The 12,887-nt window shown below is 40.1% G+C and overlaps 1 protein-coding gene across 1 annotated transcript in view; it reads left to right on the plus strand.

Moving 5' to 3' along the window:
• The window catches only part of ube2j1 (ubiquitin-conjugating enzyme E2, J1), a 33,279-nt gene that overhangs the window by 7,365 nt on the left and 13,027 nt on the right, over positions 1-12,887 (plus strand). Inside the window, exons 2-5 of the mRNA XM_018703413.2 lie at positions 5,101-5,174; positions 7,022-7,153; positions 7,665-7,749; positions 10,962-11,067. Of these exons, the coding sequence (XP_018558929.1) occupies positions 5,101-5,174; positions 7,022-7,153; positions 7,665-7,749; positions 10,962-11,067 (397 nt within the window). The remainder of the gene's footprint in view (positions 1-5,100; positions 5,175-7,021; positions 7,154-7,664; positions 7,750-10,961; positions 11,068-12,887) is intronic.

Consider the following 12,887-nt stretch of genomic DNA (forward strand, 5'->3'; position numbering starts at 1 on the left):
TGATCATATCTTTTTCTTGCCCTTAAAACTGAATGGCTGAATGTGACACAGATCGTTGTGCTTATTGAACTGTTGTAGCAGGGTGAAATAAAAATGTGGTATCATATCAGTTCATGTGAGTATTACTTCCTCTTATGTGTAAATTAGGGCAGAGCAGTCTGACAGAAAATAATAACACAGTATTGATATGAATATTGTCCCTATGCCAGTATTTGTAAAAGCAGGATAACAGGACATTACATTTAGACCCTAGGTTAATAACTCAGTATGCTCACATGCTGTATGCAAAGCATTTTTGCTGAATATTCATTTATTCATCCATGCAGTTGGCATAAATGAAAAGTGAAAATATAGGGAGAGTGCTTTACAAATCGTTACAGCTCAAAACGGAGTGTTTCACTGTGTTATGTAGTTTATTAAAATCTGTGTGTAAGCGATGGAGAATGATAGTAACAGCCAGGCCAACTATCAGATCTTACATTCATCATTTTTCCCCTTTATTGGAATTATTCATTTGTCTGATGTGACTAGTGATTAAATACAAAATGTAAAATGTATCATCAGGATTATCAGATTGATTATATGTCACAAGTAAATAGCCAGTCAATGCTATACTACAGTATATATTGGAACAGAGAGAGGGAGAGAGATGCATTCTTTTCAAAAGCAAGAGTGCAGATTGCCTTTTTTACCCATTACTTGGAAAACTTGCTTAATAGCAGACTATATGAGCATGAGTGTTACCTCCGCAGTGGTGGAGACTGAATGAAGCACGTTTCGAGTGTTTATTGAGAGGAGAGACCAGTGTTAAATTTCCCTCAAATTTAATGTAAAGGGGATAAAAGATGACATTAAAAGGGAATGCTAGTGTCCAAGCATCCAGAATGAAATGTGATAATGAAATATAATCTGATATAGGGTTGGGTTGTGACAGTTGGTTTTATGGTTGATGCGGTTCCTGGTTGGCAAAATACCTGATTTTATCAAGCTCCGATGCATATGATTTTTCTGAACCTTTAATCTCTCCAGACTTTTTTATTGGCAGAGCAACAGCGATGTAGAAAGATTCACAATTCACTTCTCATTGTCAGCAGGTGCTGACCATCAGACATCCTCTGTAGCATGTTCTGTCTGCTGAAGCTAAGGTTAATCCTGTACTTTCTACAAACCGGTGTCTCTACTCAGCCAAAGAGGACTGCATGTTTCTGTAGTTCAACAATACTAAAAGAAAAAAAATGGCAATGGCAACTCATCTTCAGAGGAATCTCACAGTTATATTTTTTAAGTTATATTCAACTTTAGTAGCCTTTAGTACTATTGCTACAACTTTAGCAGCAAGTTGCCCATGAAAAAGAAGGCCTACTACATCTGATAGTTCAACATGTCAGATACCTTCTATGAAAATTTAATTTCCTCTGCAGCCAGTCTCATTTTCAGGTTGTAGCTGCAGGTTGTGAAAAAGTAGACAGCCCTGCCTACAGCTGCCTCATTATTTGTGAATTTGAAATGTTATATTGCTGCTGTTGATGGATGGAGCTTACACAGTTTAGCAGTGCAGCTGCATGTTCCTCTGTTCACAGATCAGTGCACTGATGATTCACTGCACAGTTAAGCTTCCTGTCTGTTATTGAATTTATTGGCTCTATGTACAGCGCTACACTTGTCGTAATTTGGGTTTCTGTTGAAGCTTAACATTTTCAGAAAACTCAAGAGATTGTCATTGATGAGGGCTGAATTGTGTATGCATGCATATGTTTAATGAGAGCAGAGATTACACAGGAGGGTGGAGTCAGCCCCCCAACCCCCACTGAGTCATTCAATACAGTAGACATCCACATTGGATGGAAAATGTGGGTACAGTTTTGCATTTAAGACAGAAAACAGAAACCCTGGTTCTCCAGGGATACAGTCATCTGAAAGATGTCACAACTTGAGATGTATCAGGTGTGGGCTGATGCATAGAGATTGAAATTATCTACTCAGGATCAGTTTCTCATCTGCCCCCTTGTTCTGTTAATTTTAAGCTTGAGTAAGACTGTATGCATTCTATGACTCCCTGCACTGTTGTATAAACAGGGGTGCCATTTTCATGGCTTTCCCCGCCTTGAGGGAAGCCATGAAAATACATACAAACTCTTCCCCCATTCTCCATGTGTGTCCGTTGTGGGTTTACTGTGTTAGGTTCACATGTACACTGAAGAGTGTGTGTCCTCGGGCAGAATAAGACAGAACACGTGCTCTGAAAGCCGTGTGGTGTCAGGCCATCTCTCTGCTCCACTGCTTCATTCCCCCCTGCAGCCTGCACATCCTCTCAGCTTGCTTGAGCTTCCTCCCTGTCATTTGCCCTCCCACCCATCCCCACTGCTGCCCCTCGTCTTCTTCCCGTGTGTTCATTTCACACTTTTCATTTCTAGTTCAACGGCCCAGCAGACCGTGCTCGATTGGATTCCAAATCAATTTTGCCTCCATGAATACCTCTTAGTTCTGCTTTCCTTTTCACATTTACTTTCCAATTTTCAGCCCCATTCTGTTTCCTCATGCAGCGCGCGGGTAGCTGATAGCTGGAGCTAGTAGCTTACTATAAGAGAGCAAAAGCAAGCAAATTGACCTTGTTGTCCAGTAGCTCAGCAGCTCCTTTGAACTTGTCATGAGTGCTTTGTTAACATCAGGCTGAGACTGTAATATCAGCACCTGATATGTTGGCTCCTGTACTTTGCTCCCTGGTAGTCAGAGTTACATCAATGTGTGGTCTTGTGTCCTTTGTTGCCAGGGCACTAAGTTAAGCCCTCCACAGTCTTCATCATCGCCACTATCATCAGTTGAACTTGTGTATCTATCTATCCATAGAGTGATGAGGTTGTCTGTGTTCTGATTAATGCAGAAGGTCTGACTGTGCTGTTGGCTAGGTCGTCATGATGCAGCAGATGTTTCTCCAGCACCTCATTCTGACATAAAATACCTAAATGCAGCCATGGGTAGTGATTGACCCCTTCAATAAAACAATAAAAAACGTCCAACATTAAAAAAAAAAAGTCTTTACTTTTTTTCTGCTTAGTCGGCCACTCTGTTTAGTATGAATGGTATGAAGGCATAAAATGAGTCTTCCTAACAGTAAATCAGTGTGATCTCTGTGTAAACAGGGTTTGAGTTACATGTTCAGCTGTTTGTAGCATGCAGCAGCAGCATTAGTTCTGTTTTCATCTACTAATCATCTTTTCATCAAGTCTTTCAGTTTAACCACAGTGGGTTCAGTTCTCATAGTTATTATCATCAGTATCATTATTAGAAGAAGGAGAATAGCACATACACACATACAGGCACTGAGGGAGGTTGGGCTGCACAGCACAGCAACAAATGATTATTTTCATTAACCTGACATTCACTATCTTAATCAACTGATTAAATCCATGTGTTTTTTTGTTTTGTTTTGTTTTTTTGTGGCTATTAAATTTAAGCCACCATCAGTACAGCTCAAAACCTCCTACAGATGCTTCACACTAAAACATTAAAAGCCTGCTGGAGAAACACACATCCATAAATTGCAGGTAGCAGTTATCAGAAAATAAAAAACACAAAGTTGAATGGACTGGAGTTAATTAGTCAGAAGAAAAGAGAAATTGCGTAGCTAGTGGCAAGTATGATATGATTATTTACTACTGTTGGAATCAGTGCTGTGGAAATGTATATTATACTGAATTTATCAAGAGCAGGTAGACATGGAGGAGGTGAGTTTGCATTATCAGCAGATCAGAAAGCAGAGAGGCTTCTTATTAAAATTTGATTAAATATCCATCCATCCGCTATTATCTATACCGCTTATCTGTTATGGGTCGCGGGGGGGCTGGAGCCTATCCCAGCTGTCATTGGGCGAGAGGCAGGGTACACCCTGTACGGAACGCTAGTCAACACATAAAGACAAACAACCATTCACACTCATATTCACGCCTACAGACAATTTAGAGTCACCAATTAACCTGCATGTCTTTGGACTGTGGGAGGAAACTGGAGTACTCAGAGAACCCACACAGGCACAAGCGTGGTTGTTCCAGCCTTTTACTCTGAATGAGTGTGACATTCACAGTGATTTTTAGCAGACTTTGTGCGCTGCCAGTGCATGGAGCCCTGTCCCTTCCACATGCTCTTCTCATCTGTCCATCTGCATCAGCATCCTGTTACCCAGGACAACAGCACATTTGCAGTTCCCTGCATCTGGACATCAAGAATCTTGGCCTGTAAAATTGCCCCAGTTAGACGGTAGACGTTGTACTGTTTCATACACAAGAAATGGTAGTGGACGGATGCAAATTCTTGGCGCGTAATGAGTATCACTCTCTTACATCCTATTAGTAACACTGGCAGGGCAGCAAATAATTACATGACAATACAGCCAATACACATAATTTCTACTCATGCACATGATAGAAGTATAGCAGAGATTATGAATTGGTGTTGCCCGTTTTACCTGCCCTAAATTACATTTATACAGTATGCTATAAGGATGTAACTTTTTCATGTATAATTGGGAATTGTATATGTATAATTTAATTAATATCTAAATATTGCTACTGAATTAGAGGGGAGGAAACCAATCTGGCAACTCATTAATTCAACTATAGCTAGGTCATGATCAACAATCAGAGGAGCAGTGGAGCAATAGAAATTGATCCATTTCACACACACAAAGAAAAAAAAATCACAAAGCAGGTAGAGGGAAACAAGGCTATGTGGCGAATGGGAAAAAAAGAGGAAGACGTGGCACATCTGTAAACTGCAGGTGGTCAGAGTGAAGAAAGGACAAATAATACAGCTACAACCTATTGTGTATATGTAGTCAACGTTTCTGGTTTCAGGTGAAGTAGCTTGAAGCACAATTTTCAAATGACACGCCCAGAACTGTGTAGTGGTTTTTGGTGTTTGCAGTGAAAGTGTCTCTCCTGTTGCCTGTGTCCTACTTGTGTGGCTCACATGGGAAAAATAGCGAAGACCAGAGAGGCAAGAAGAAATTATCATAATGATTTGTCAAGATGTGAAGTGAAGTGTCAGGTTTCCTGCAGGTACTAACCTCAGTTTCTCATGTCTTTGTTTCTTTTGTATAACCAGCGGTAAAGAGGCTGATGAAAGAGGCTGCTGAGCTGAGGGATCCCACAGAGCACTACCATGCCCAGCCACTGGAAGTAAGTTCCCCACACACCACAACAGTGCTGCAGTATTTGTACCAGATTACTTTAGCAGCTAAGGTTCACCACAACACTACCACTTCCCAGTCTGTGTATCTAATGGAACATCCTTGGCAAAATAGGCATTTTTTTGTTTGGGGGAATTCTGCTTTTAAAATTTTTTAACACAACAACTACTGTCTCAAGTTTTGTATATCACTTATTATGATAACACTGTCTGTTATAATAATACTGTACTCACCAAAGTAATGAGATTTGGGAACATGGTGACATGACCAAATAAAAGTCAGAAACTGACTGTGAGCAGTCAGACGATGAAGTCGTCATAAAGAAGCAAAAACTAAGAACATCCCAGTTATATCCCAAACTGTCTACTGTAAGCATCATCCCAGTTTACAAACCAGCTTCTTTTACTTTGATTGACTGGACTGGTCATGTGCACAGTTCCTGTGCAATGACGGATTATTAGCAACTTTCTGGGTGCACAACATTCAGCTTTACCTCCAATTAAAGTGGTTTAGATATGGTGGCAGCACTGTTAACTCAGGTGCTGGTTGGCCATCAACTGGGTGGTTCAATCCCTGGCTCCTACTGTTTACATGTCAATGTGTCCTGGAGCAAGATGCTAGACCCTAGATTACATTGCTTTGGACAAGTGAATATAATGTAGCAGAGGAAAAGTCACGCTGAGAACACACTGAGGGCCCAGGAATGGAAAAATATTTTTATGTCATCTGAGTGATGTGAAGGTATCTGCCAGAGCCTCAGGTTTTCCACCACATGAGAGGATTTTGTTTAGCAGGATTTGGAGGTTCTTGTTGATTCATTGCCATGGCCATGCAATACCAGTCTCTGAAGAGATCTCCCATAGCTGTCAAAGCAGTTTTCTCAGTGGTTCACTGATCACTGGGTCGTGTGGCACCAGGGTTGTTCTTCACTGCCTGTGCCTCCTGCCACATTCACTTGTTTCATCTCCTCCGGTATATCTCCCTGCACCTCCTGTTTCTATACTGTGGTTGGAGGCATTATGTTTTAAGGGTTGTCTGTCCATCCATCCCATTTCTGTTAACGCCATATCTCAGTAACACCTTGAGGGAATTTTTTCACATTTGGTACAAATGCTCACACGGACTAAAGAATGAATTTGTTAGATTTTTGTGGGGAAAAGGTCAAAAGTTAAGGTCACAATGGTTACATGTTCTTGTCAATTTGATTACATTTGGCACAAACATTCAATTCAAGGATGATCTGATTTGGTGGGCAAAGGTCAAAGGTGACCTGGCCTTGTGAACACAACATCTCAGGAACTCATTAACTGCACCTGGACAGGTTTGTGGAGGCACAGAGCTGCACGGCAGTAATTGTAGTTGTTCCTTTTTTTTAAATGAACAAGATGATGTGAGTGTGGGATCCAGGAAACTAGCTTGATTCAGCAACATAAATCCAGCCTTTTCCTCACTGTACCATTTCTCCAAATTGGTGATGATCTTTGTCTCTGTCAGCAAAGCTGAGAGAGCACAACACGTTTTAAAGGCAGAACAGCTAACCCAGTTTTCATTCAACAATTCATTCTACTGTAATGTAACCTCTTGTACCTGTAGTAAATAAACCTGCATTAATACAAGGACAGGACCAGCCTATTAACATTCACACAAAGTAACTAAGCAATATTACCTTAACTGAAAACTATCCCACATATATAATAACAATAGGAGTGATATATTAACTTTTGGTGTGTACACTGGGATTAACTGTTCCCCATTCACAGTTCATGTCAGTGTCAGTGTCCCTTTTCTAATGTCTTTGTGCTCAAAGTGACATTTTCCTCCTCTTTTTTTCTGCAGGACAACCTCTTTGAATGGCACTTCTCCGTACGTGGGCCTCCAGATTCAGATTTTGATGGTGGGGTTTATCATGGCAGGATTGTACTTCCCCCAGAGTACCCCATGAAGCCCCCTAGCATCATCCTCCTCACAGTAAGAAGCAGATGAAAGCCACATAATTCTTCTCCTACTGAGCTGCAACAGGAAAACATCAAATCAGATGATCAAAGCCTAGAAAATGGACAGCGTGTCATTTAACCCTCAGCTATTTCTAGTTGCATCACATGTGGTGACAGTTGTCAGAATAAAGGGCTGTCACCACACAATCAGAGGGAATTGCACTGGTTTTGTGAGAATATGAGATTGTCTTATTATATTCAGACAACTGTATGACACCTGCAGTACTAACAGCCTGATAAAAGCCACAGTACTAAGCCACATTAAATTGTTGTGTACTTTATTTTTTATAATATCTCTTTTTCTGTTTGCGTTCATTGTTTGCAAACTCTTACTTTTGCTGAATAGCAGCCTGGATTTCCTCATTCCTTACTCTCAACTGTTTCAAACTTCCATGTCAGTGTGCTTGTCATAACTTTTGAGAACATATGTTTTATTCATTTCTCTCCACCCACATACTCACCTGCACTCTTCAATTCCTCTCTAGCCAAATGGAAGATTTGAAGTTGGGAAGAAGATTTGTCTGAGCATCTCTGGCCACCATCCAGAGACCTGGCAGCCCTCTTGGAGCAGTAAGTATCCTTGGTGACAAAATCTCCACATATAGCTTCTTCCTTGAGTACTGAAGGAGCCAGGTATCGAATCACTGACCTTCTGATTAGTGCCGCCGTGATAGGTGTTTTAATGAAGTCTGGAGATTCTGGAAGTCTCATTATTTATGTAGCTGGAGAATTTTATTATTCACGGAAATTTCTAGCAAAAGTGTTGATGAACAGGAGCTTATCAGAACACAGGTAGGCTTCTTACTAAAATGAAATATTTATAAAACTGGAAATTACCAATAAAGTTTGTTTATAGTGAAGATTTGTCTGCAGTCGAAGTAAACAAAGTCTTTGCTTGACAAATTGACAAGTATCACAACTTTAAACTGAGAGTTGAATGTGTTGTAGTCCTCGCTTGGATTACAGTCCATCTGCAGTACATTGCACCATATGGACCCAATAAAATCTTTAGATTCTGCTGAAAAGTTAAAGACGTGTTCAAAACCACAGGCAGTCACCAATACTAATAATGTGGATTTATTTCTGTGTGATTTTTTTCTCTGGTATTTTGGTTCTGGATTTTGTCTGGAATTACCTTTATAACTTTACGGTCATTTTAAATTCATGGATATTTATTGAACACCTGATGGTGAGGCTCTTCACCGGCAGAAGGCCATGTTACTTTTTTCGAACTTCAGAGTCAAAAATGATCATTTGTTCCTACCAAAAACTCATTTTAGTTCTTTACTGGCAATTTGTCCTTCTGCTAAGTTCTGCTTTCATGTTACTTCTCAGCATGGGGCCTTATTCAGTAGGAACTCAGTGGGAGACTCCTCAAAGCATTTTTCCCTAGTGGTTTCCTCTCACAACCAAAAAAAGGTTTAAATCAACAGCACAGTTAAATCAAAGACGAAGGTTGCTCTAAACCTCTTTTTACCAACACACTGCAGGTCACATGGCTGGCCATGCCTTAGAGATTTGACTCCCCCTGCTGTGTTGTTAAAATGTTGTGTACAAGTTGTGTCTCATCCTGTTTGGATTGACCACAGGAGGCCTGGCTGGATAATTACTCTGAGCTGTGAACGTCACAGGCAGGCCAGCTGTAGTGTTTCCCTGGTTATGCTCACTGCTGCTGGCTGCTGCTTTAGTTCCTATGCTATGCCTACATATTTAATTAAGTGTGGCTAAGTAATTCAAAGATTCCCTCTGATGTCACCATGGAGAAAATTTATAATTTCATATTTTACATATTCCTGTTTATTCACACTTCATGAATATATACTGATTTCAAATTCCTCAAGCTGTTTTCCTGGTCTGTTTATTCATAATACCATTTGTGTTTGAACACTGAAATACTGGCACTCTTATTTTCAGTCTACCATAGGCTTTACCATCCATTTTAAATTATATTTACATAGACCATTAAATAGTAGGAATAGTGGGTATATCTTTTTCAGAACCCAAGAAGACTGAAAAGTTGGAAAGCTGGCGCTGAAGAGACTTATCTCAACAGATACTGCCATTATTAAAGTTAAAATGTGCTGCTGCTTCCACTAACTTTGTACTGTTACTTTGATTTTTCTGGTTACTTAATTCAAATGGCAGTGTAGTCCAATTTATGTAATGATTTTTAATCTTAGTTCGCACTGCAACTATATAATTTGACAAGCTGTGTAGAGCACTATCTGCCCCATCAGCTCAGTTTGAAAAGAGGAAAATGTTGTCAATTTAATAACTCACAAAGCAGAGGATTCCTCAGAAGGGGGACAGCAGATACAGGCTGGTGTTGGAGGTGTGACAGAAGAAGAAGAAGATGTTAAAATTTGTCATAAAATATATATTTAAAAAATTAAATGAAAATTAATTATTTAGATGCTTATAATTCATAGCTCAATTTGTGTCAATCACAGCATTGTAATAGAGTAATAGAGTCCCTGCATGACCTCATATCTGAAAGGTCATTCCATGATATTTGACAGTTCCACATCATAGTGGGGAGATAATGAGATTACTAAAAGATGTCTTATATACAGTAAACGAGTGTGATTACATCAGGTTTTTGGATTATCCTGTCTATGTGTTTGTGCATGGAAACATCATATCTGGGGTTCAGGATTCACAGATGAGCTCATATCCCAATGTTAAGAAACCTGAATATACTACCTGGAGACCGGTGTGGTTTAAACCACACCACTTAAACCACATTTTCTGACTAGAACATTTTACCCAGGTAGGATGTACAACCTCATCAACTTTAAAGTGTACTTGGCGAGAAACGCAAAAGTGCGTCATCCCTAGTTGTGACAAACGGTTGCTACAAATTAGAATAAGTTCATTTTCACTGTTATCCAAACAATTGCCAACCAGCACAGGTTACGCATATCATAGTCCAATATCCAGGATACAATATTAAACACACAAGAGAAGGTAACACGTGCTCTGTGTGTGCAGTGATCGCTGCAGCTGAGCAGAGCTGTTGGACTGGCAAAGCTGTTCAGAAGTGGATGTACCACCAAGAGGGATTTTAACACAATTTAAACCCTAAAAAAATGAAGTAATTATAGTTTCGAGTCTGTGTGAGTTGATCTTGATAGTGTACTGAAATGAACCGAAACCAATGAGCCCCCGGAAGGAAGGAAAAACTAATTCAAAAATTACAGCACCGTATTAATTTGGAAATGGCTGTGGATAATGTAAGTTGTAAGCACACAGGATTTACTGGACTGGACTGCACTACCACTGTAGTTGTCCTTTAACATTCAAACCCACAGTACGAGTGTGCATGCAATGCCAGGATGAATGTTTGATAGTTAATAAAATAAAATCCAATGTTGAAAACCTTTAAAGTAGGCTCATCTATCAAAAAGCGATGTAACAGGCTTCCAGATGCTTTACTCAGTATATCAGATCAGCTGGAGCACAGACGCAACACAACCAGTCATAACATACACACACAAACAAACCCCTGACCCTGAACATATTGTAGTTCGTGTCCCCTGCCTGCTGGAGACTGCAAGTACAGACTCATGACACATGTCCTCACAGACGCTGGGATAAATCCAGGCTTACGCTCACAAAACAAAGCATCATTCCCACTTACGTAACACAGGTTCTGAACATGACCACATGTGCAGCCTGTCGTGTAATTTAACCTTCTTGTTTTAACAGGGAATGTTTAATGTGTTCTGTTTTAATTTTTTCTCATCTCATCTTTTTTTTCCTCTTTTCTGTTTCTCTTCCAGTCCGAACTGCCCTAATAGCTATAATCGGATTCATGCCAACAAAAGGAGAGGGAGCAATAGGATCTCTTGATTATACCCCAGAGGAGAGGAGGGCTCTTGCCAAAAAGTAAGATTTGTTAGATGAAAATCTTTCCAATGTTTACTCTCTGCAGAGCATGTGTTGTGTATGCAGTGTTATGGACAGAGAATGATAATGAGGCAAAAGTGTGGAGTGATATGGAACAATGTGTATTGATGATCTGATGAAGTTTAGGACATGAACAGTACAGACATTACATGCATGATGCTGGTTAGATGGCATTAAGACAGCCAACTCCATACAAACATGTCGTGTAATCAGCAACTGAGTCTCGGTGGACATGGCTCCTACTAATAACTGTGCAGTCACAAAGGGAAAAGAGCCCGCCCAAGCCAGTCCTGGTATGACAAGATGACAAATTCATTATCGCCAAAATACCCGCTCTCTGGAGGGAGCATGAGTGGGCACATTGCTCTTCATTTCACACCGCATTTCCCTCAGAGAAAATGGTACAAAGCCAGAGAAGGAGAGGATCCAGCTAAAGTCACTCTTCTATTAGCAGATGAGTCGGGGTCTTGATCAGCTGGCTGTTTCATTAGCACGTGGAGATGAGATAGACACTAAGACGCACTTTGCTATAAATATGTGACTGCTTATCTCCCTGATTGAAAGCCTTTTTTTCCGCTTCAGTCCAAGGCTGAGGCTGCACTTCTCTTTGGTTTTCTCATTTCTTGTTTCTATGCCCCTGGTGACTGTGAGAGCTGTCCATCAGAGAGTGCACTGCAGGAAAAAGCTCCTGTCCAATATTTTAGAGTTTGCTAAGTTTATGACTGACAGGTAACCTGCCATAGAAGTTGACTAGCTTAAGATGTGGCAGGACAAAGACATGAAATGAATATGAAAAATGTCACTCCTCACACGTGAGTGCACCTTTCATATACAGGAGACCTGCTGTCATTTCACATATTGTGATATTTGTTGTTAAAAGTAATGACAACAAAAGGGTGTAGTGACCTAACTGGTTGTCATGTTGTATGGTTTTACCAAAGGATCACATTATGTATCAAACAAAAGATTAAAAGTAAACTCAAGACTATAAAGCTATAAAGAAACAGTGTAAGGTAGAGACTGTGCTTTATTCAGGTGGACATTTATCAGCCCTTCATCCTGGGGGCCGAATTGAGAGAGTTCATCCCTGAAGAAAAATTGCTTTTAGATTCAATTACACAACTTCACACACTGTGTGTTCAACTGCTGCAAACTGGTGACAGGCATTAAAGATGAATATATTGTAAAAGGCCTTTCACCGGTGCAGTCTGTACTACCCACATGTAAAATCTAGATTTACTCAAATGAATTGATAACCCTTTCATTTAAATGGTGTCTACCTAAGATGACAGCAGCTATTTATTAACAGTGTTGAACCTGTTGTTTAAATGAAAAAACTTGAATCAAAACTTCTGTGACTACCTGCATCAGCACTAGTTTGAACTTGTAAGTACTCTCATGCACTATTCTAATCCCCTTTAGCCAAGTCACAGAGGTAACACTGCAGACTGAAGCAATAGCCTGGCCAGACAGGAAGCAGATGCATGTATATTTGATGATGCAGACTTTGGTTAAGTTGTATTCACAGATACAAACTTCCTGGATCAATAACCCATGAGTGAAATGTTGTCAAAACACAAACAACACCTCTCCAACTGTGCTAAGGAATTCATAATCATCCAAACAAACCATCTTCTGAACTGAACACTACTTTGTCACCAAAGGAACATACGAGAAGTGACACCCATTTTCCTCTAAAATGGATGTCTGCAAGAGACAAACAATCAAAGTTGTTTCTGTGCTCATTTTCTGCAACAAAACAAGGAGCAGAAAGCAAAGAATTGTTGTCATTGTTGTTG

This window comes from Lates calcarifer, linkage group LG7_1 (assembly GCF_001640805.2).
Source record: "Lates calcarifer isolate ASB-BC8 linkage group LG7_1, TLL_Latcal_v3, whole genome shotgun sequence".
NCBI classification, from domain to species: domain Eukaryota; kingdom Metazoa; phylum Chordata; class Actinopteri; family Centropomidae; genus Lates; species Lates calcarifer.